This window comes from Crinia signifera, chromosome 4 (genome assembly GCF_055691185.1).
Source record: "Crinia signifera chromosome 4, ASM5569118v1, whole genome shotgun sequence".
NCBI lineage: Eukaryota > Metazoa > Chordata > Amphibia > Anura > Myobatrachidae > Crinia > Crinia signifera.
In genome coordinates this window covers 153,825,741-153,851,155 of record NC_139220.1, presented here as the reverse complement: position 1 = coordinate 153,851,155, position 25,415 = coordinate 153,825,741, and the positions used below count along the sequence as shown (strand labels likewise).

General features: G+C 41.1%; 2 protein-coding genes across 7 annotated transcripts in view; one reads left to right on the top strand and one right to left on the bottom strand.

The window, feature by feature from the left end:
- Positions 1-7,029, top strand: part of ANKRD26 (ankyrin repeat domain 26) — a 97,171-nt gene extending 90,142 nt beyond the window's left edge. For all 6 annotated transcript variants that reach the window (XM_083182811.1, XM_083182810.1, XM_083182812.1 and 3 more), the window contains 4 exons: positions 391-602; positions 698-938; positions 4,851-4,896; positions 5,436-7,029. In XM_083182811.1, the coding sequence (XP_083038937.1) occupies positions 391-602; positions 698-938; positions 4,851-4,896; positions 5,436-5,584 (648 nt within the window). In that variant the 3' untranslated portion in view covers positions 5,585-7,029. The remainder of the gene's footprint in view (positions 1-390; positions 603-697; positions 939-4,850; positions 4,897-5,435) is intronic.
- A 3,435-nt stretch (positions 7,030-10,464) lies between these two features.
- LSM8 (LSM8 homolog, U6 small nuclear RNA associated) lies at positions 10,465-18,777 on the bottom strand. The gene is made up of 4 exons (XM_083182808.1): positions 18,630-18,777; positions 13,959-13,999; positions 13,235-13,362; positions 10,465-10,710 (listed from the first exon to the last, which is right to left on the bottom strand). Exons 1-4 carry the CDS (start codon positions 18,658-18,660, stop codon positions 10,620-10,622), a joined length of 291 nt encoding a protein of 96 aa, XP_083038934.1. The 5' UTR covers positions 18,661-18,777; the 3' UTR covers positions 10,465-10,619.
- Between the last annotated feature and the right edge of the window lie 6,638 nt (positions 18,778-25,415).

Genomic DNA, 25,415 nt, shown 5'->3' with positions numbered 1-25,415 from the left:
ATCCCTTATACAAAATTCTTCTGGTCCCGAGCATTTTGGATAACAGATAATTCCGAATTATGGAATATTTTTATAATTGAATGAGGTATCTTGCATTTATGTTTAAACACCTCAAACACATGAAATACACAAAAATATATTTTATTTGTGCATGAAACAAGATTTCAAAACATGAAACAAAGTTTGTGTCCTATCTCAGGCACTGAATTTGAATGCCAATCAATCATTTTCTTGCACATATTTAGTGCCAGTTAAATATCATTTCCCCAGTAGTGCTGGTTACAGATGTCCCAGTAGTGTTTTTAGCAAAAAAATTACATTCGGGAAAGTATGGATAAGGGATACTCAACCTGTATAATGATTATTTATATATACACACTTCTTTTGCAGGTAGAGCAAATGAGAGCTGAAAATGATGCTTCAATCCGAAATCAGCTGGAGCATAGAATTGAAGATCTAGAATCTGAACTCAACAGACTGAAGAGCACACAGCAAGAAACTATAAGCCACAAAGATGCCACCCAGTCAGAAATGAACAGACTCAAAGATTTGTATGCAGAAGAACAAAGGAATAGAAAATCTTTGGCCTCAAAACTAGAAAGGTGAGTAACTTTGGTTTTGTCATATAGAACCAAGCTTCAGTTGTTTAATGAAAAGGTAAAAATCTGTGAGTTACTTTAATTAAATATTTCCACAGAGCAAATGAAAGACTTGCAGAATCGAACGCCAAACTACTTAATGAGCGTCAAAGAAGCAAGTCCTTAATTGCAAGCAGTTTTCTAAGTGGAAGCTTGGTTGAGAATCCTGTTCTAGATACAAGTCCACTTGCAAATGGCAATAACCTAACCTTCGGGAGAAGTTTTGGACTTGGCGGGAGTTTTTTTAATTCAGTCGGAAATGATTTAGCTGCAAATAGAGTGGAGTCTTACATTGCTAAGGTCAGTTATTCTTACTTTTCTATACAGATTTCCATATTTACTTTTACATGGATGTAAATACTCTGGTAATACCGTAGTTCAGCACCAAGCACTTATACATTTACACCGATTCTGTGCTAAGTTTCCATTTTAGGAGTATTGTGAAGTCTATGTGTAGTGTCATTGTAGAGCAGTGGTCTCCAACCTATTTTTGGGGCATGAGCTACTCGAGACAAAATAAACCGCCTGACGAGCTACTAAAATAAAAAGAAATCTGCATAATAACCAAATAATGCTCTTTACACATTATGCCACACACTGTAATGCCCCTGACACATTATGCCACATACTGCAATGCCCCAGACACAATATGCCACACACTGCAATGTCCAATATGCTGCATACATACCTCCCAACACTGGAGACTGAGCAGAAGGGACATCTGCAGGTACCGAGGGCAAGCGCACAAAATTTGTGGGCATGACCTACTATCGTGGCACTCCTGCGAGGCCACATCACCCATTTTTCTGCTATGGGGGCATGGCCAACACTCTGAGAGCTGCTGGCCATGCCATCAGCCTATCTGAATAGACGCTGTGCCATATATAAACATGCCACTGTGGTATGCTCCACAGACGTAAGGGGCTGGCGGGTGATGCAGCCGATCACTTCCCTGTGACTGGGCCGTCCACCAATCAAAACTCGCGGGCCGGCTCCTGATTGGCTGCCAGCCCACAAGCTCTGATTGGCGTACGGGCAGCCCAGTCACAGGGATGCAGATTAAGAGATGCGTGATGCGTTCTCCTCCTCTCATGCTCAGAGGGAGAACTTTAGAAGGGAAGCGGTGGCATATAATGAAGGGAAGCAGCGGCGTATAATGGAGGGGTGAGTGGTCGAGCCACCCGATTCGCTGCCGTGTGCTACCGGTAGCTCACAAGCGACTGGTTGGCAGCCACTGTTGTAGAGTGTGTCTGAATATTGTTTTGTTTTTACTTTTGTTTTTACTTTTGTTTTTACTTTTTGTTCTCTACTATGTGTTTTGGTTTAGAGTGCAAGCTGAAAAAACTTGTCTTTTATTTGTGAGACGTGGTTGCCACATTTAATGTACACATATTTTTTGCCATATACAGTAGGTGCAACATACAATTCCTTATGATGATCAGCCTAATTATTAATGCATATAGGAAGAATTACAAATTACTCCAACCTGTGCAGGTAACATGTAGCCTAATGGTATTGCCATCACTCCTGTGTTTCTCCTATGGCCATTGTAACCTAGAACCTTGCCACTCTCACTTCCTGCCATACAGTACTTCATGGTTTAATTTACAAACACTGTACAGTAAGAGTCCAGAAGTATAGCAGCCCTGTGAATTAAACAGAAGTGAATAAACTGATTATTTTACTGCTGCAGTTGTACAGGTGACTGTTATAGTACCTGGTCCTCATTGAAAGGAATAACTGATTTTACCTAAGAACAGAAATGCATATGCGCAGTTAATATCCTTACAACTAATAACAAATACTCTTATATGCAGCCGTATATATCCGCAAGTTAAACTGAACTCATCTTTGGGGTAAACTCCAATGTGAATCTACTGAGGGAGAGGAACAAAAGTGAAGGAAAAAAAAAAATCTGTGAGCGTTTTAAGCCAGAGAGGCAATTTGCAGTAGCAAAAAGTCTTAATTTTTTTTTTTTTTATAAGTATTTTTTTTTTTTTAGCCTTTTAAAAATGATTGCGTTTTTATAGAGCAGCTTTGCGTTTACTCGCTCTAACCCATTTACTCCAAGGATTTCAATGTAGTCCAGTCAGTTGGTCCACTCCATATGGTTAAAATGCGTTAAGTCAACATGGTCAAAAGGTCGATTGGTAAAAGGTAGGCATTGCTTAAGGTCAACAGGTACAAAAATGTTGACATACAAATGGTCCACAATTTTTTTCCAACTTTTTGTATAATTTACGATTGACGTGGACTACGACTGATAATAGTAACCCGTGGCAAGCACGGCAGTACCTAAACAAGCTTTAAGACTTTCTACATTAAAAATGCTTATATGCAAAATGGAGAAAATAGGAAACACAAGCAGCTTCTGCTGATTAAATGATATGCAGCATGCCTATATTCTGTGTGTTAACGCTACTGAGCCATGGCATAACTAGAAGCATGGTATAATGCCAAAAAAAGCTAGATGTAGGTGGACACATCTGTATACCAAACCCTTACTGTAATAGGCGGTGAATATAATTTACCAAGCTGTCATGACTTCACAACAGTATTTGCATTATTCTGTCTGTATACACATGTAAGTGTAACGTAAAACTAACCGTAGCAGTTTAGTTGTTCGCAGAGTGTGAAGGAAGTGGCATCTTCTGTAGATGCTTCAATGCATGATCCTTCTGGACTCTAAGCACATTGTTTGCTGAGAAAAAATCCTGCCTACTCCTCCCTCTTTCCTTAGGTAGTAACCAAGTTTCAATGTCATTATCTATAGATGTTAAGTTCTGTATTATTTTATACTTAAGGCTTTTGTTGAATGTTTTATCCTTATGTACAGCATTGCTTAACCCATCTTGGGCCAAATGTATTAAGCTTTAACAAGAGATAAATGCAAGGGTGATAAAGAGAGATAAACGTCCAGCCAATCACCTCCTAACTACTTTTTTCAAACTCAGCCTTTAACATGGCAGTTAGCAGGTGATTGGCTTGACGTTTATCTCTCTTTATCACCCTTGCATTTATCTCTTGTTAAAGCTTAATACATCTGCCCCATTGTGCCTTATGAATAAAAGTGAAACGTAACGTTAATCTTAGAACACCACTTCTTCACCTTTGTGCGATCATTGTTCATGCAGTATACTTTGGGTGTGTTAATATATTGTTTAAATGCCATAAGGTTTTAATAAGTGGTGAAATATTTAGAGTACAGTTGTATTTGAGTTCATACCAAACAACAAATTTGCCAAGGATTTCTGTGTGTAACTGAAGTGATACATTCTAGTCATCTTACTGGGGGTTATTCTAGTTCACTCGCAAAGGCACAATCACTCTCGAATGGACAAAACCATATGCACTGCAGGTGGGGCTGATGTAACATGTGCAGAGAGAGTTAGATTTGGGTGGGGTTTGTACTTCAAACTGATATCTATATTGCAGTGTAAAAATAAAGCAGCCAGTATTTACCCTGCACAGAAACATTAAAACACCCAAATATAACTCTCTCTGCACATGTTACATCAGCCCTACCTGCAGTGCATATGGTTTTGTCCATTAGAGAGTGATTGTGCCTTTGCGAGTGAACTAGAATAACCTCCACTGTGGCCAGACACTCCTAATATTGGAGACCGTCAGTCCTGGGTAGATGCTAAATTGTAGTGGGCTAAAGAACCTTCCACGCCCAGGGGGAGGAGCAAGGCCTGGGGGCTTGCTCCTTCACTATCCACGCCACCACTGGTTGCCCTTAGTAACCAGGTGGCGAGCTAAGCGAGCCGCCGTGCCTGAACTGTGACAAGCGAAGCGTGCCCGCGAGGGTCCATTTGCAACCCTTCTTCCGACCTTGCTCCTCATCTCTCCACCCCATCTCCTCCCCTGTGACGTCAGGAGGTCCTTTAGGCCACTTCAATTTAGACCTAACTGTCAGTCCTGAGGTGGTGGATGTTGTTGCAATGCTGCATTCTGTGGAGGAAAATGTCTCAAGACATCTCCCCAGGGAAAATGCCCAGAGTGTGCTTCTGCTGTGTCCTGTTCAACTTAGAGACCTTAAATGTATGTGTTATAGTGTAAACTATTTTATCTACTTGGCCTTTGGGAAACTGTTGTGGGATATAGGCACGGTCAAAGGGATTCAATACAGTACCCAGAACCATTATTTTTGTTTCTTTCAAGTATGTATTTTAAGTGGTTGATACTAAGTCATGCATATTCTTATTTCAGATGCAGCAGGAGCTGGAAAAAAATATAACTAAAGAACTGGACCAAGGTATGTTATACTTGGTGAAATGTGTGTTTACTTTATCCATGAAGCCTGAAACAATTAGTGTATAGTCATCAGTTTAAGTAGGTGAGATGACTTCTCTTTAGAATTCTGTCGATTTTGACGCTGGTAATCATCAGAGTATTGTCTTACTCCAGTCCTCGGGAGTGTCTTTTTTTTTGAGCACAATAAAAAAATGTGAAATAGTGGAGGAATCCTAGAAAGAGGATTCCTTTATTATGTTAAGTACTCTGCTAGACCACATGTGGTGGTATATTTAGTGTAGTCAATATGCCAGGCAACACATTTAGGACAGATGGGCCAGCAGATTTTCTAAGGCTGGGATCGCCAAGTCCGGTCCTCAAGAGGTACCAACAGTTAATGTTTTCCAGATCTCCTCACAGAATCACAAGTGAAGTAATTAGCTCCACCTGTGGATCATTTATAATGTGTCAGTAATGAGTGTTCCTTCATATACCTGTAGTATAACTTATTATTTTCCAGATTTCATTCTTAAAACCGTATCTATTACTTTTGTATTTCAGCAAACGCTGAGCTGGATGTGGGATGTACCAGGGTGTCTCCAGTGGGTTCAATAGCTGGTTCTCTGAGAAACCTACATAATGACCAAGACCCAGTTTCCAGAGCAAAACAGCAATATCTAGAGGTCTTAAAGAAGAATTACAAGATTTAAACACTAGTGATTTTTTTTTTTTTTTTTTTTTTATTCACATGAAATGGTTTTTAATATAATGTGAAATATGTGCTAACCTCCTGTCCAGTTTGCTTCATGGTTTTGCACATTGCACTTGTTACATAAATAACATGTAATATAGAATATTACATTAACTCATGACTTTTCGAAGAAGTCGTTTTATACATGTTTGTTATATTTTATGACATTATCTCTCTCTACCAAATGTGCATGTAGCATCATATTTTGGATCCTTAGATCTGTGGGCACATATAATATGACATAATTCTACATTAACTGTACAGACCTCCTACAGATAAACTTCTGTTTCAGATTTGGTACGATACACCGCCTATTTTACTTACATGTTTGAAATATTTGTGTAACCTGCTGTAATTTTTCATATTATAACTGTCAAAATGTGCTTTAATTTTTAGAATTCATATGTTCATCTAATTTTTGTTTTGCCCATCCTGTGACAGTATTTACTTAAAGTGTTAGTGCCAAGAAAGTTTTAGAATGTACTTTTTTTATGCACTCAAAAAACGAAATGTAGACACTGCTGTTGAAAATGAAAGCGACAAAGGTGCGAACCGGTATTGATGTATTGTAAAGCGCAACGGAATCTGCTGCGCTATATAAGAAACTGTAAATAAATAAAATAAATAAATGTATTGAAAGCTACAAAGGTACATCCATTATTTCAGACGCAAACTTTCTCAAGCCTGCCTTTTTTTATTTTTTATTATTATTATACCCTCATATAATTATCAGTGGTTTTCAAACTCAGGGTTATTCAGACCTGATTGTTGCTGTGCGAAATTGCAGCGGCCTATGATCAGGTAGCCATTGTGTCAAACTTTCTAGAAATATTTCATTAAAAAAATCAAGAGCATTTTATACATATCCAGATCTAATTCAATGTCATACATCTGGATGCAAACAAGGCTGTCCACACTCTTGATTTGGTTTATTTTCCCTTACATGGCTTTGTCTCCATGATACGTGACTCCATGCAGAAGGGACATATTGTACATATTTCACTATTTTTATGTTCTAATCAGCTGGGGTTTCAGTTGTCTTCACCTCTGTATAAAGCTAGGGTAATAATTAATCTACCTGTGCTCAAGTGTGGGTATCCTTCAAACCTGGACTGTTGCTATGTGTAGACATCTGAAGTGGAGAACCAATGCTATATACTGTGTATGTGTATACATAAAACAAAAAAAAACAAAAAATAACTGGTTGTATTATGTGTCTGCATAATAAGTACTGGAATGTTCCCCACACTATTATTAGTCTACTATTTTCAAAGTATAAACTGACATTATGAAATTGTGGAGACAGAAGCATGTTTTAAAATAAGTATTTATTTAAAATCTGCCCTGAAAACTGTTTACAACTGTATTTATTCAACTCTGCAGTAAACCTTTCTATATTTACAAGACTATTGTTTTATTTACTAATGTCAAATGGAAGTGTTTTGGGTTGTTCTAGCAAAAACAAAAAAAAGCTCAAACAGATTTCGCCCTGGCCAAACGGTACTGTTCCCCATATACTTGCGTTTGGGTTGCCATCAGTCTGGATTCTCACACCAGTCTGCTGGCAGTAGCTGGAATGACTGCGTCTGTATTCTGACTGTCAGCATGCTGAATGTATGCCATTTGCAAGATCTAAACTGCAATGTATAGCAGCAGTGTATGGAGATCCAGCCCCATTCCCCACTGCCATGAGAGGGGCCCTAATTCGGTAGTCAGACAGTAAGCCCAACTTCTGGTTCAGGTTCCGATGCTCACAGGACCACGCATCAAACCTGAGGGAAACTTCTAACATCCCATTTTGCCTGATTTCTCAACCTGATCCATCGGGATCGGGTAAAATTGGACTAGTGTATGGGCACCTTAACACTGTAAATTACATATTTACTTTCTTAAATATTTCTATTGTAAAATAGCTAGATTACCACTGGTTTTCTTTTGTACAGTTTGTGCATCCTGGACAAATTGTGTGTTTTACTTTATTACATGTACTTTTGCGCTGTGTTTTGACTTTACCAGGCTAAAAAATAATTTGTGGTAAGGTATCAAAATATGGATACTCATGCTGTGTACACACGGGGGAGATATATTGCTCAGTTTCTCCTGTTCATCAGCGACCAGAGATGGTCGCTGATGAAAAAGAAACTGCCTGGGGAGCCCGGCAGTGGTAATCAGCTGGTCGCAGGAGCATGTTCCTGCGACCAGCGATCACCACAGGGGCAAAAACGGGAGCGTGCACCTGGCGATATATCGCCGGTGCACACTCCCATTGCGGGCAATATGGTTGCTGAGCGACCATATTTCCCGCGATTTTGGACAAAATCGCCCCCGTGTGTACGCACCTTTAGCGATGTCTATTTTAATAGCTTCCAAATGTTTCTGGAAGCCATTCTTGCAGATCTCCTTTAGTACAGTAATATTCTTCATGCCTTGCCTGATCTGCGTGTGAAGCCATCTCCCCACAAATGAACAATATTTAAACCTATGGACTTTATGGGGAAAGACTTGTTATTGTAAGTTAACTTTTGCTTCATTTTATCACCTCACTCAGCAATTAGTTTATACAGCTGTTAATTCTTCCAGCCGAATAAGTCCTATGTCACACAACGCTAAAGCAGACCACCTAGGATTGCTAAGATTTTTTTTCTTTTATTTTCTTATAATGCTGGAATGAGTGACATGATGGAGTGGAAGAGATTCTTGACATAGGGCAGCTACAAATAGGCAAGCCTTATTATTTATGGTAAGGTTTTAGTAAAGCAAGTTACTGGTCGTTCTAGATCATTTTTTGATCAACCTTTATGCTGTTAAGTGATTTATCGATAGTTCACTGTAGTGTCTCACTGCAATGTAAATAGATTCAAAATGAAGAAAAATTAGGTATAATGCACCTCTTTGAGCAGGAAGGGTTCTCTCCTACAAAGAAAAACACCTTGTACAAGGGTAAAATAGGGCCAAAAAAATTACGTTTATTAACGTTTAGATGGCTCATTGTGCAATGTAAGCAAGATTACAGCTTCCAGTGTAATTTATGAGTACACTTTCACTACGATAGTGGGTTATTCTCCCCCCTCCCTTTGGTTTTACAATAAACTGTTACCTCTGTGGTAGTCCTAGAAGACCAATACAGCCTCATACAATGGTCAACCGTGGCTTCATCTAAGCCATAAAAATGCATGCGAACATTTGTTTCAAACTGTATCAGAGGGATAATGTAATGTTGATATAAAATAGAAAATATTCTGTCAGAACTTTTGGTTGAAGTAAAAATCTGAATACATAAACTACTTTCTCCTAAAACCTGCAGAATCGGCACAAATGTTCAATCAGATAAATCAAATGGATTTAACAAGTTTGTCTGTTTTCCAGTGTTTGTGTAATGATTGACAATTGTAATTTGCCCTCATACATTAATCTTTATGCTTGGAACAAAACAGAATCTTAGTGTGTATCCAGTGTAAGTGCTGAAACAGAACTTAAGTCTTGCTGTGATTAATGTAGGCTCTAATCTTAATTTATAAAAGTATTACCAGTCCAAACCACCTCCAATTACCAGTTCTTAAATATCTTGCGATTAGGCCAACAAATACAGTTTGAGTATCCCTTATCCAAATCATTCCGAAAACCATAATTTCCAGAATGAGATTTTTTTTTTTTGCTAAAAGTACTACTGGGGACAAGATATGGAACTGGGACTAAATATGTGCAAGGTAATGATTGCTTGGCATTCACATTCAGTTCCTGAGATAGGACACAAACCTTGTTTCTTGTTTTGAGACCTTGTTTTGTGCACAAATAAAATGTGTGTATTTCATGTGCTTGATTTTTCTGTAAACCATAAATGCAAGATACCCCATTGAAATATTTAAAAATAAGGAATCTGTTATCCAAAATTCTTCTGGTTCCGAGCATTTTGGATAAGGTATTATAAACCTTTATCTAAAAGTTTCTTAAAACCGTATCAAAGAGCTCCTTTAGTACCCAACCCAGACAGAATAGTAAATACATCACCACAGAGAGAGTCCATGACAACCTACCGCTTTGCTTTAAAGTCTTTTCCTCCTGGGACATTTTTTTTTTTACTTTAAAGTGACTGTATCCAGCGATAGTCGGCTACACTGGGTCTTCTATGCAAGGGAGAGATTTTTATGTGGGGGGGGCAATGTTTTCACTTGTTAATTTTCTCACTTCCTTTACACCCTAGTTTGGTTTTTGGATTGTGTGGTCAATTAAATCTTGTTCATTTAAAGCCGGAAGAAGCAAGCTGACCCTATCCAACCACTGTGAGGTTACAAACATATTGGATGGTTAGGCGTTTGAGAACATTTATAGAGTTATGGTATGTACACACTGTACAATTCAGCCTACAATTGTGACTATATAGTTAATCACATTGGATTTGCACAGGTATTTTTAACCTTGCGATCCTGATGCTCCCGCACAGCACAAATCAAAGCCAGATAGACAGGGCTGAATTGACTATATAGTACAGATCTGTACTATATAGTCAAAATTGCTGGCATGTCTTCTGGCTTGCCATACAATTCAATCACATCGGGATCGACTAATGAGGTTGCCAACCGTGTGTACGGCTTGCTTTATTTGATGGCAGAAGAACACGTGTGAAATGTATCTCCTTATTACAATTCTATCGAGTTTGTTTCTATATTCCAGATAACCATTTGTGAAAGTGTTTGATTAGTACAATATTTATTTCAGAAAGAATACGGTCATTTGCTGAAACAAGTATAAAAATAAGACTGGATTAATAGTCATTCTAGTATGGTATAAATGGAATGTCAAGTTCTAATGCTGGTGTGCATAAAGAATCAGGTCTTTCAGTAAATAAAAATGTACAAACTTTTTAATTTTACATAAACTAAAACACATTCACAATAAAACATATGTAGAATATGGCAATAATCCAACTGCTATAGTTCATTAAAACAAAAATATCAATTTCTTCAAATCATGTACAGCTCAAGATTTACACGCTTTCAATTTACAACAGAATTCAAAGGTTCTGCTCTAATATTCCCCAAATCCAGAGCCGAGTCCGTCTCTTCATCAATTTCTCCAATAACTGCCCTATTGATCAGATAGAAAAAGTTAGATATAAATAAAACGTGTTAGAGGATATTGTAACAAGCAGATTTTACTTGTCCTATAAAGCAAACAAAAGCGGCTCCATTAATCCTGATATGTAGTTTTAAATATTACACATTTACATAAATTAAAGGTGGCAAAATACACAAACCATTGCGTGTCATACAGTGCAAGCCTTAATAGGGTTACAACACACACGTGGCCCTATTATGTACTATGAGCCTTCTTTGAATTATTATTCATGCAGAAGATATTCCGTTCAATTGGAGTGTTAATAGCAATATGCATTAAGCAAACATCATGGTTACTTGCTAGGGTTATACCAGCTGAAGAATGGTAAGGAAATACAGCTAAAAGCTCACCTTTACAAAAAAATAAATTATTCAAAAATCCTTCTTCCACTGTAGAAATATGCTGAATGTGTATAATAGATAAATGAAAAGGATGTATGTTGCATATGGCCACAACAGTCTCACTCGAGCAAATTCTTGTGCTAATCTCCATTAAATGTCCATCATCTCTAGGTGATGCTGCAATACTATAGGCTACAGGTTCCTAAGCGCAGCCCTCAAAGCACCCCAACAGTTCCGGATTGAAATATATCCATTCTTGGCCACAGGTGACAGTTTGAACCTCTGTCAATTTGATTTAATAGCGTGTGCGGAGCTACGGATATATTACTAATCCTGTTACTACACATGCATTTGTCACCATGATAACTAAAGGGGTTGCATGCAACAGCAGAGACAGATTTTATTCATGCCCCAGGGTCCGTAGTTTATTCCCTGGTATGACATACAGAGGTGTGGACATAAATCTAGCTTCCTTGTGCGTTACACTAAACCAGTGGTTCCCAACCCAGGTCCTCAAGTACCCCCAACAGTGCATGTTTTCCAGGTCACCCAGCAGGTGCACTCATTATTCAGTCACATTTTAAAAGATCCAAAGGTGGATCTAATTATTTTGCCTGTGATTCTGTGTGTAGACCTGGAGGGTCTACACACACTGTTGAGGGTACTTGAGGACAAATGGATGCAGGTTTTATAGATTGTATTGATTTTATGTAGTTTATATGTGTGTTTATTTTTTATATAAAATATATACCGTATATACTCGAGTATAAGTCGACCCGAATATAAGCCGAGGCACCTAATTTTACAACATAAAAACTGGGAAAACTTATTGACTCAAGTGGGACCCTCACTCGAGTATAAGCCGAGGGGGGGCTTTTTCAGCATAAAAAATGTTCTGAAAAAGTAGGCTTATACTCGAGTATATATGATTATATATATATATATATATATATATATATATATATATATATATATATATATATATATATAATCACAGATCACATAAGACAAAGCATATATCAAAACTTGTGCAAGTTTGCCAACAGAAAAAGACAAAACTTCTCAAAAGCAATAAAATACAGTATTCAGAGATTACTGCTGCACAAAGCTTCTCTTACTAATGCCATTAATTTTTCCCATTTCTTCCCCCCACTAATTCAGGAACACCCACACTTAAAAGGGAGAGTAGCCTTCATAAAATGAATTGCAGATGTAACCATACATGTGACAGAGCCACACTTGCTGAGCCACTGGTGCCCCAAGCTGCCAATAAGTATGCCGCCCATTCATACTATGGCTGAGCATATGCATACACACACCATAGGCACAAGCACCGTGTCATCTTTGCCGGTAAGAAAAAAAAAACATTGGCGCGAAAGATAAGCATGGCTACATCTGTAGGTCTTAGCTGCTACTGGAGAAGTGTATTAACTGTGCCCCCATCTCCACCATACTAGCACAAACACACATAGGATACTGTTGATTTCAACAGGAGACTGCATGTAATTAGCAGACCTTTACACCAAACACTAACCCAAATAGTACATTTTCCACAGATTGAAAAATGGTGTGTGGGGGAAATTAATGCCCATATCTCAGGTGTTAAAATAAAAACAATTTTTTTAAATAATTAAATACACTTTCTGGGTCATTTTGGGGAGATCTAGAGGGTGCAAAAAAGAGCAATGGCATTTTCTGAAGGAAAAAAAAAAAGGTCGGCATAGGTTAAACTGTACTGTTCCATGGGGTAGATGGAAGAAGCAGTGATAAAGAGTGTGTAATGGCAACCAATCAGCATTAAAATATTTAGCAGGTACATTCAATGAAGCAGATTGCTTGCCATAGACAAAATCTCCAGTCGAGTTCATACATCTACCGCCATATGTTTTTAGTAAGTGTCCCTTGGTTGAATTTGTATTTTGCTTTATTTTACAAATATTACATTTGAATGTACTTTCATTATTCAAAAGTAAAGAATCTTGCATAGAAATGGCTAAAGGAACATTCACTTGAAAAAGAATTGCATGATTTTCTTTTCGGAGGTATATTTAAGGGGCCAATACATGCTTCTAATTCAGCTCCAGACAATATGTACAGCTATAGAAAAATTGCAAAGTGTTAAAAACAGAATATCCCATATCAATAATACTCACACATTATCTCCTCTCACAATGTACAGTCCCAACACCACTTGTTCCACTCCTTGTGAAGAGCTAAATACTCTTTCATGACTCTCATCCAAAATAAGGTTAATTGTTTGGTCAAACCCCTTTAGTGTTCCCTAGAAACAAAACAAAACACATTAAAAAAGACAATATCTGTAAAACAAGGGGCTCTCCCAAATATTTCTCAAATTACACATTGTGCTATTGTATAAACGGTCAACCGATCGGATTGTATGCAAAGACTCCTCTTGCAAGGAATAGTTTCTCAATTTAAAAGTAACAGGAAAAAAAAGTAGTATAAAATAACACATTCATTAAATGTATGACTATTAATTTGAGTGTATCCTAGATAGGTCAACACAAGCAAAATGTCAAAATAAGAGTTTCACCTTTTTTGGTGTCAATTAGTAGATTTGAGCACATAGATCTCCAAATAGTGTACAGTTTCTCTTACCATGCTTCAGGGCAGGTGCCTCTGTGCTTGCTACACTTTACCTTTATAAATCATGCTGCACATGGATGGTCAACAATGAAAAAGTTTAGAGGGGAATCAATCATGTCAACATATTAACCATGTCCCAGTTTTCGTATGAGTGGAAAGTGATTTAAATTTATAGAATTATATTGCATGCTGAAATCAATTAGTACTAAAAAGTCCAAAAAACATCTATATTCAATTGCTTTTGAGCTCTGGCAATAAAGAGTCTCTTACCACAATCATCCTCCCATCAGCTGTTATGACTGCAACCGTTCCTGAAATATTGGTCAAGGAACCATATCCACATATATGCACACAGTCGAAACAAAGTAACCAGAACTTTAAAAGCTACAGTTTATGGTGTATTATGGTTATAAAACAGGACAATATGTTAACATTTTTCAGTGATTTATAAACAAGAATTTAGTTATCAAATTCCAATGTACCCTCCTGACCCCTTACACAAAACTGACTAATATGCTTAGCACATAAGGGCAAATTCAATTGTGGCTCACGCCCCATGCTGGCTGTCTAGATGAAATGGCATCCATCAAAGCTATTCAATTGTTGCTCCAATCAAACAAATTTAAGCCACAGCAGTCTCACAGCCAGAATAGTCCAAACCCAGTCTTTGAATGCCCAACCGAGCTCTGGTTGGTTTTAGCCACTTGGTGTCTAATCGGAGCAACAACAGAATAGCTCTGATAGAGGCTCTACATGCCAAAGGCCCATGAGCCACAATTGAAGTGGCCCTATAGAAAGGAGGAAGACATTTAGAGAAATGAGCTAAATAGTTTTCAAACAGATACAGAAAAGTCACAATTTTTAAACCTCATCTCCTTTAAGCAGCACAACTGCAATAACAACAACTTTATTTTAAAAGTTCATTTTCCACTTCTCCATGAAAAGATGGTAAAAAGATTTGGTACTTGTGTACTAGCACGGCGCCCACGATTTCCATCTTATTGCATCTTATACAATTTAAAATTGTATACCATTGTATATGGCATACAATGAGATGAGATACGATTTTAAATTGTATAAGCACACTAATGGGTGCTTTCAATGTTAATTGGCCCCCCTATAAGATTTTTAATTGTATAAGCACCCTAATGGGTGCTTACAATGTTAAATGCACCCCCACACCACCCCACTATCAACGCCAACTGGAAGCGTGGCGAGCGGCGGAGGTACACGTCCTCCGACCTTTTCATACCCCCACTATCCATGTCGGCGTGGAGTTGATTGTATATAGTGTGGCGAGCGCTCTGAGCTTTGGGCTCAGTAGCTCGCTGCGCTCACCACACTATATAAAATCAACTCCACGCCGACATGGTTAGTGGGGGTATGAAAAGGTCGGAGGACGCGTACCGCCGCCTCTCGCGGGCTCGCCACGCTTCGGGTTGGCGTTGATAGTGGGGGTGGCGTGGGGGTGTATTTAACATTGTAAGCACCCATTAGGGTGCTTATACAATTAAAAATCTTATATGGGGGCCAATTAACATTGAAAGCAACCATAAGTGTGCTTATACAATTTAAAATCGTATCTCATCTCATCTCATTGTATGCCATATACAATGGTATACAATTTTAAATTGTATAAGATCGGGACCCATTGCATCGCATCTCATCTCATTGCATACCATATTAAGCCTTATGGTATGCAATGCGATGGGCGCCGTGATAATACACAAGTACCAAAGATTTGCTACACGGCGAAAAGTGCACATTGAATAGGGTGATTCGCTTTCTGACCCCCCCCCCAAAAAATCACCTTCCAACGCGAAAATAGCACAAATTCGCCGTGAAACAGGGTGAATTATCCTCATTGAATACTGCCCATTGTCTGGTGTGTGCCTGTAACATCAGGGTTAACCCATCTGTTCTGCACAGCAGTGGTACAACCTGGTAGCCGAATGTGGCTATTGAACGGTATATTGGGTCTGATTTGACCTGTTAGTAAGGCTGCAATTTTTGAAGATGGACAAAACCCATGTTGTGCAGCAGCGGGGGGGGGGGGGGGGGGGGGGAATGTAATCCAGACACTGAAACCGCTTATGGTCCACAATTGTAGAGTCTTATGTAAGTAGTTCTAGTATTGCTATACAATATAGCTGGGAAAGTGGTCCTTCACTTGTGTCTTCACTTGTGTCTTTGTAGGGAAAGAATTGTGTTTTGAGCAAAAGATACATAAGGGACAATGGGGCAGATGTATTAAGCCTGGTGAAGAGATAAACTGGAGATAAAGTGGAAGGAGATAACGCACCAGCCAATCAGATCCCAACTGTCATATTTCAAACACAGCTGATTGGCTGGTGCGTTAACTCTTCCAAGTGATCTCCAGTTTATCTCTTCTCCAGGCTTAATACATCTGCCCAAATGTTTGATTTCCACCATCACCTCCTGCTTGTTTCTTATTCAACCAGTGAAACCTGATCATGCTGTTACCATGACAACGAGACAGGTCTGTGTTTACAATCTAACCCTGTAATCTGCTTGAAGAGATCCGCTGAGGGTATGATGAGCTTGGACAATAGGTCATATGCAGTGATAGCAATCCCCATAAATTTGCCCATACATAGTGGCAACTAAAGCTGGATAGACACACTACAATATCCTCCATTTGCCCTGCATGCAGGAAGATATCACTAGTGAAGTCAATGTTGCCGAATGCATGTACTTTGCCAATGCATTCTCCCACAATGTCGTTGGGTAAACACATAGTCTAGTGTGTATCCAGCCTATCACACAATCCAAACCAGAAAGAGCCAAATACTATAGGTGACAACTAGTTCCTCTGAACAATGACTGGATGCAGACAGACTGCAGTCATTCAAAGACCTAATTTTTTCGCCAAATTCTTACCAAAAGATCAAACAAATATTGATCAATATAGGTATGGTTGCCATAATATTCCTTTAAACTGAATATGAATAAACACATGTTCAGTGGCTAGTAAAGTCAAGCATGCATTCCAGCTGGTTTTAATCAGCCACAAATCCTGTGTAAATAATAGGTATCCCTGGTTAAAAGGATATTAGGTAAAAGCCAATTATTATTTTGGACATGATACGCTGCAAACTTCTAAAGGTCTAAACTGCCGTAGTGTGCAAATGGAAATACACCTATACTCCTTATCTTTTGGGAGGTACATAGTTTGCCCAATAACATAGTCAGTGAATCTGCTATTATTTTTTGACATTTGCTTATAGAGATCTACTGCACACATGATTTAACACTCCAATATCCATAGACCAGCAACACAGAAGGTAATAATTCTATTTCAGCTTCCCAATGACCACGCACTACAAAGAAAAATCTACTGCTACCCTTCATAAGCCCACCAACAAGGTATATGACAGACAGAAAAAAACAGAAGCTGGTGTGCAGGACAGTGACTGCGCTTCACTGGTGGGAACGGACGGGCAGGCTGTTGTAGCAGGGTGCTTTTTGCCCTTTAAAAAATAAAAAAAATTATCCAGCACAAAACATGCGCATAGCCCCTGGGTTTTCACCATGGCTCCAAAATTAGCATCAGATTGCAAGATACAGGTGCAACTTAAGGTGGCCATGCCCTTTTCTTTTGATACATGTAAACCATGTAAAAAAAAAAAAAGTGTCAAATCATGTAATTAACTTAAGGTGCCCATACATGGTACAGTTATTGTATTCAATTTGAACTAGATCATATAGCATCGCATACATTTCGCAATGCAATGCGATGCAATCTAGTCCAAACTGCATACAATAATTGTACCGCGTATGGGCACCTTTACAATTCGATCTGATGCACTGTCCCGTGTGTCATACGTAGTATCCACAGACTACCAGCATTGCAATAAGAATTTATCCTTCCTGGAGCACTAAATGGGATTGCATGCAATACATCATATGCAAAATGACCACATAAGATGTATTGCATATGATCCAGCAGTCAGGGGGCTGCCAGGTCAGTTGCCAGGGTATTGCATGCAAGGCTAGCATGGGATACCTTATCGTAGCGTATGGGGGGCCTTTAATCTGCACAGGGTCGACTCTGTATATAAATACACCACTTAACCCACTGTGTGTGTGTGTGGTGCAATGTAGTGACACCACCCCGATCACCCTTTCAACGAAAATGTTTATTGCTGCTATTAACCCCCACACAGCTATTAACACATGCAGCTGCTCCTGCCACACACAGTGCAGCACCTATCACCGCTCACCTGGCTGCTCCTAATTGTGTCTTGTGATCGAATATAGATTGGCAGCTGCTGCTCTCATTACCTAAAGCAGCCCATACACGCTGCTATAAGTGCTGACCCGATGTGTGCTTTGAGGTGCGCGCTCCCGCGCACCTCATCGCACAGTACAAAAAGTATGTGCTTGCACATACTTTTTGTACCTAGTTCTCATCAAATCGCATCGCATGCACAACGTGTGCACATGCAATGCAATGCGATTTGATCTGTGCTAGTACAGCACGGAAAGGACGCCCACAAAGCAGCGTGTATGGGCTGCTTTACCCCCCTGCAGCGCTCTGCACTCACCGCACAGTATAATGGCAGTGACGCTTCACTAGGAAATAGCTTATTTCGGTGATGGGACCCTGCTTATATATGTGACCTTCCAGCTGCAGCTTAACTACAAGTCTCAAGTCTACAAGCAAGCGCTACGGCGGGGTGAGACACAGGATGCTATGGACAGCAGCCCGCCAATCGGGAGCAGCCCGGTGCCCTTACCCATACCGGCACTGCCCCGGTGACTGCGGAATCTCCGGTAATGCCCGCAATTTAGGAGTCATTTTCGAGCAAAAGAGACACAGCCTGTGCCTGCACGTGGGGAGCCCGGCGCAGGTAGGGGGTCACACGCTTCCGGCCCCTCACACATCCAGCTAGCCCCGGTACCGGCATATAAGGATACGGTTGATGTAGTTCTCCAGCGCCGACGTCATGTCGGTTCACCTGTGTGCCAGTAACCGCGAAACTGCAGCTGCCGGTAACGGTAAGGGAACCAGGAGAACAGGCGCACCTAGACGTCATCACTCCGCGTCCACTATAAACTCCGCCTCCTTGGAGGAAACTGGATAATTAGCTGCCGAGAGGCCGCCATTTTCCCCATGATGATGACACTGGGGAAAAAATGGACTACAAAAAAATGGCTTCTGTATCCTAGGCAGGGACACGCTCCATAAAACCTGTCATAGAAATGCTGGATCAAATATGTCAGAAATTAGCCGGGACTGAAAGGAATCTCCTTATATTAGTCCAGCAAAATGAAATAATCCAATATGCAAATCCTCCTTTTAACAATGTACACAGTCTCTTTATTAAAAATATAAAATTGACATGAAAAATGTGTGCCTACCTTTCATTAAAGCCCATACACACAAGGTTATCTTTCCAATCTGGCTGGATGGAATGAATATCTGGAAATTTTTGGGAGCAAATGACAATTGGCCATTTGTTCCTGAACATGGAAATAGACAAAAATAGCCATTCAGACAGTTAAATCCGTGGTACTTGTGTATTTTGGCGGCGCCCATCGCATCGCATACCATAAGGCATACGATGGTATGCGATGTGGCGCGATATCGCGCGATATTGTACAATGCCATACAATTTTAAAATTGTATGACATTGTATATGGCATACAATGCCATACCATACCTCCCAACTTCTGGCCGGAGGAAATAGGGACACTCGCGAGCGCCCGAAAAGGGGGCGGGACGTATGCAAATGAGGGCGGGGCTTATGCTAATTAGCCACAACCTCATTTTCATACGAGAATAGACGCTGTGCGCATGCGCACAGCGTCTATTCTACTAGATTGGGGGGGTCTCCCAACTGCCACCCCCCGCAGCGGGACAATGCCTGCCGCGGGTGGGACAGCGGGACAGTACCCGAAAATCGGGACTGTCCCTCTAAAATCGTGACAGTTGGGAGGTATGCCATACAATGCGATGCGATGCGATTAAACATTGTATAAGCACCCTAATGGGTGCTTACAATGTTAAATGCACCCCCCCGCCACCCCCCCACTATAAACGTGAACCCGAAGCGTGCTGATCGCAGCGAGCCTGCAAGGGGTGGCGGTACGCGTCCTCCGACCTTTTCATACCCCCACTATCCACGTCGGCGTCGAGTTGAGAATAGAAAGTGTGGCGAGCGCAGCGAGCCACCGAGCCCGAAGCGTGGCGAGCACAGCGGATACCTGTGAAGGCCGCGAGGGGACTCTGATACCTGTGAAGGTACCCGCTGCGCTCGCCACGCTTCGGGCTCGGTGGCTCGCTACGCTCGCCACACTTTCTATTCTCAACTCCACGCCGACGTGGATAGTGGGGGTATGAAAAGGTCGGAGGACGCGTACCGCCGCCGCTCGCCACGCTTCGGGTTCACGTTTATAGTGGGGGGGTGGCGTGGGGGTGCATTTAACATTGTAAGCACCCATTACGGTGCTTAAAAGCACCCTTTAGGGTGCTTATACAATCTTTCATCGTATAGGGGGCAAAAATCGCGTCGCATCGCATGCCATCGGGTGCATGGCATGCGATGCGATACGATTAAAAAATCGCGCGATGGAAATCGGGGGTGCCGCTATAATACACAAGTACCAAATCCGTTTATGCAGATGACTGCTTCTGTCTGTTTTCCAGCATTTGGGAGCAAACGATTGATTGTAATTTGTTCCCAGATTTTTATTCCAACCAGCGAGATTGGAAAGATAATCTTCTAGTGCAGGGGTTCCCAAACTTTTTTGAATCACGGCTCCAAATGCTTCTTATTGAGAAAATCAGAAAAAAAATATTGTCTGTGTTTATATGTCACAGTTATCTGGTGAGAGACAGGATTTGCTTCTGTTTGTCCACATATATTCTGATTGGCAGCCACAAGCACTGGTTTTGCCTGGTACATTGTCCATAAATAATATGAAATGATGCTGGTCCACCAACCCAAGGCACCCCTGCAAGTGTCCTGAGGCACCCCTGGGTGCCTAGGCACACAGTTTGGTAACCACTGCCTTATTCCCTTGACTGCAAACGTTGTTGTGATAGAGTTTCAAAATATCCATTAAAAATGCCAGCGTTGCTCACAGGGCCTTATTCTGATCGGTGCGGCCCGATCAGAATATGCGGCCGCAACCGTGCAGTCGAATCCCCGCCTTCCATACGGATCGCCACCTGCCGTCCGTACGCGGATATGTGGCGATCCGCATGAAATTGGACGGGGATACACCTCCTCCGTCTTGGGAGCAGCCCCTGCATTCGATGGTCGCCGAACATCGAATGCAGGGCCGCACGCTCCACCAGGTCCCGCAACACAAGACCACACGGACACTTGTCCGTGTGAAATCATGTATGGGGGCGGGCAGCTGACATCCGGCGATGTCAGATGCCCGCCCCGTACCCACGCGTCACGGCCTCATTACCATGCATACGCCCCGCGTTTGCATGGGAACGCCCATGAAACGCGGGGCGTATGCATAGGGTAATGAGGCTAAGTAGCCCCTCACGCCCCTCTACGCCCCCTATGCGGCGTATAAAGAATCCGTTCGGCGAAATCGCCTGCACATGCGCAGAGTGACCTCTGCACATGCGTAGACGATCAACATCGGCGGTCCGTCCGCATGCGGGAATATCCGCACCGATCAGAATAAGGCCCACAGTGACTGTTCTTTTAGTATAAATATATACAAATACAACCAAGTCAATTAACTGAAGTTTAGTTACATATTGCACCCACAAAAATAGTCGCTGTGAGCGGCTGTGGCATTTTTGACAGATATTTTGATGATCTCTTACAGCAACAGTGGTTAAGTATTATTTGTTTGCAGTGTGAAAACTTAAGACTGGCTTGTCAGCTCACAATGTACAGTGTATCAGGGCGCAGAGGCTTACCGCAGGTGGGGGTCACGTTGTCTGCCCTGTGGGCCGATTGGTGTGATCAGGATGCCGGGGAGCAGGTATACACAGGAGGCAAGATCCGGGCAGCGCAGTGAGGCAGCTGAGGCCGCCATTGTAGCTCAGTGCAGTGTACGGGCAGACCTGCTGCTTGTCTGCGGCTGCGAGAGGAGGCGTGCCTGGTTCTCTGCAATGTCTCCAGTGTGGGGGCAGCCATGTTGGAGACAAGGTTTCTCCAATCCCCTGCCAGGGGTTTTCTCCAGCCAATCCCGTATGTCTTTTCCTGATAAAAGGGGTCTGTCCCATGTCTCCCCTCCAGTGCTTCAGTCTACCTCCTAGAGAGTGGTTCAGTGGCTTGCGCTCCACAATTATTCCTGCCTAACCTGCTGATGCCCCTGTCCGGTGTGCCTTAAAGGTACAGTGCCTCAGTGACCCAACAGCGTGCTGCTGAGGACCCACCTCTCTCCTGTTGGGATTACCTACTAGCACTTCACAGTTCTCCAAAGCTCCCAGTGACACTCAGCTATATTCAAGTTACTGCAGTTATCCTCAGCTGTATCCATGTGCCTCATGCCTCAGTTATTCTCAAGCTGTATACAAGTGCCGCAGTTATTCTAAGTTGTATCAGTCGTTCTCAAGGGCCACAGTTATTCCTGTGTATTCCTGTGCTACAAAGCTGTACCCGAGTGCTGCAGCTAATCTCAAGCTGTTTCCAAGTGCCTCAGTTATACAAGTGCCTCAGTTATACAAGTGTCTCACTTATACACAGTTGGCCCCAAGTACCACAGTTATCTTCAAGTGTATTCCAGTACTGCCGTTATCCTCAGCTGTTTCCAAGTGCTAACCACAGCCACAACCAAGCCTTCACAGCTCCCGGTCCGCACAGTTACAAGTTCTCACAGTCAATTACAGATATTCTCCAAGTTCTTCACTCATTTCTACTCGTTACAGTATTCTCCAAGGTCCTCGCCATTGTCTACAAATTCCTACAGTAGTCTCCTAGTTCTTCAATCTTCTTCAACTTCTGTACAGTTCCTCATCCAAGTTCTAAGCAACGGACCGTCCTGTGTTATACAAACTGCTACTGTATTACTGTTGCTTAATGTCTCACGTTACCAGTTATTACTGATTGATGCTATTCCAGTTTATTCATTGACTGTACCACAAGACCTTATTATCATTAAACCTTCTTAACTCTGCTTAAACGCTCTTCCATTCATCCAGCACTTAGTACATAAGGAAACACTATATCCGTCCACCAAGCTTCCGCCGTCCAATCCCCATCTCCTCTAAGGTTCCTCCCCATTTGCCAGTCCCTACAAATCTCCAGAGTGTGACACAGTGGAACTGAAAGCCCAGGCCTGAAGTTTGCATTCTGCTTAAGCCCTGTACACATGGGAGCTCTTAATGGTTGCTGGTCGCAGGAGCATGCTCTTTTTATTATGGCACTGTGCACCAGCGACCAGCAATTTCTTGTCAAAATAGAATAAAATTACAGACAGAATTGCTTGTAATTTTCAACCAAAATCACTAGTCACTGATGAAAACGGTACACTGGGTAAATATGGTCACTGAGCAATATATTTCTGAGAGATATTCAGCCAAAATTGATGAGCAATCAAATTGCACCATGCATACACACCATTATTAGGTCAAATAACGTCCCCGTCCCCGTCTTTGCAGGTAGAAGGGCACTTCAGGCGATGTTAGCAATGCTTCGTATACTCTATCTTAATGGGTTTATGTGCTTCCTTATCACTAGGTGGAGATAGCACCTCTATTTATGCAAAGATTACCCATAGAAGAAAATATATTTATATTTTAAATTAAGGGCTAAATTTACTAAGCTGTGCTTTTCAAAGTTGGATGCAATGTGTTGCGAGTCCAGCCAAACACTGCGGTTTTATTCAAAAGGGGAGTCATTTACAAGGCAAAACCATGAAGCAGTAGCGCCTTTGAAAAGTGCTGCTTAAAGTCCTATTATTCTACCTTTTGTTAAATATAGTTTAAATCTTAAAAATATCTGTTAATAAACAAATTGTTTATCAAATTGTCATATTCTCTAAATTCAAAAAATGAAACAATGTAAAATGCAGTTTGTACAGTAAAGACGGCCATGCACAGTTAAATAAAATACCTGTCAGGCCAAAAAGCATTTAGTCCAGCAGCCTCGGACAGTGCAGATACCAGGGACATATACTATGCACTCTGCCCCCGGGTAGAAGACATATCCCCGTTCGTTTTCATGTGAAATATCTGTCAGTCAGCCATGGTAGGGCATACAATGCCCCATGCCGGCGACTGTCCAATTTCAAAATTTTGAATTGGACAGACATGCTGTACAATCCAGCATATTTGTCCAAACAATATTACTGAATTGGTCCCCAGCACATGCTTACCTACTTTAAATTTTGCCCCTTCGGGAAAGGAGACTTGCAGGGAACATCCGAGAGTGGGACCAGACCTCTGTCATCATCTACCCATACCCTGATTTCTAGGTGCACAAGAGGTGGCAGAGCTCAATGATGGAAATCATTGCATTTTAGCTAAGCCCCCTCCCTGCCAACATGCGAGTGTCCACAATTATCTCTCGGTCCTGCTTGCTTCACTAGGGTGTTGGCAGGTTGTGGGAGATAAGCTTGCTCTTGCTGGTTTGCAGGGGGCTCTACAAAAAATCAGGAGCCTTCCACAACTTTAGGGAGAGTAGGCAAGAATGCTCCAGATGGTACAAAACAAGAACAGTCTTACTGGTGCTATAGGTATAAAGTCCAATCAGTACATTGGGATCTCCTCTCATCCTTAATTCAAAGTATGACAGAAAGTCCTCACCTGGTTCCAATGGTTATGACATAAAATGGAAAACATTAAAGACAAAACATAGTGTAATCCTGTAACAATTTTTAGAAAGTCTTAAACCCCAGGTCAGGGGAAATATGATGGAATTCGATGTGATCCACTCCAGATTTTCCAAAGTTCCCAATAGGATATAATGCGATGCCTTTTTCAAGATTGGAGTCAAGGGCCTTTCAGTCCTGGTGAAAGATTTTGCAAGCTTAAAACAGATGTACCGTACAGCCAGCTTCGGCACACCAAATTTCAAGTTTGAAAATGTCTCCATTGTGAGACGAATAAAGGAATTCTATCTATATCTCAAGTATGCTCTAGCATACTCGCTACAAGAATGGTAGTGTATAGAGAACGAGGGGTTTGTACCTGCGCACTGAATCTATCTTTTTGATAATCTTTAACTAGCAGCTGCACCTAAACGGGTGACTAATCCCGTTTAAGAAATGGGCAAGATATGAGAATAATTTTGTGGTGCTGCGCTCCGTTAATGAAAATTCTACAGTCTGTTTTAAAATGAATAAATTGTTGTTCTTTATTTGTAATTAATAGAAAATGTGTATGCGGCAATAGACCTTTTCAATACAAACGCCTGACTTGAAAGACAGAAATATTGTATTCCTTCAAGGTTCTTACAATTGCTCGTGGTGAATAAATACAAGAAAAGAATAAATGAAAAAAGAATAAATGAAAAAAATCAATCAAAAAAAAAATGAAAAATGAAAAAAAATGCAGAAAAAATCAACACAAGTGTGTCGTCAGTTATCTGTCCAATAAATTGGACGGTGTGTACACAGTTGTCACAATATTTTGCAATAATTGCAGTAAATTCAGGGTTCCTTGGTAAGAAAAAAAGGTGTGTTTGTACTTAGTCTGTGCTTTAGAACAATGTCAAGCGGCGTCCCGCTATTTGTATTCCTCCTGTCACTGAGTTACCGGTTAATGCTGGTACCTGTAGATTGGCG

What these genes read in the sequence shown, in the direction of transcription:
- LSM8 (XM_083182808.1), bottom strand. Translation starts at nt 18,660, where the DNA reads ATGACGTCGGCGCTGGAGAACTACATCAACC. An exon ending in GCTGGAGAACTACATCAACC is followed by an intron (nt 14,000 to 18,629) that starts GTATCCTTATAT and finishes CCAATATTTCAG; the next exon opens with GAACGGTTGCAGTCATAACA. An exon ending in CTGATGGGAGGATGATTGTG is followed by an intron (nt 13,363 to 13,958) that starts GTAAGAGACTCT and finishes TTTTGTTTCTAG; the next exon opens with GGAACACTAAAGGGGTTTGA.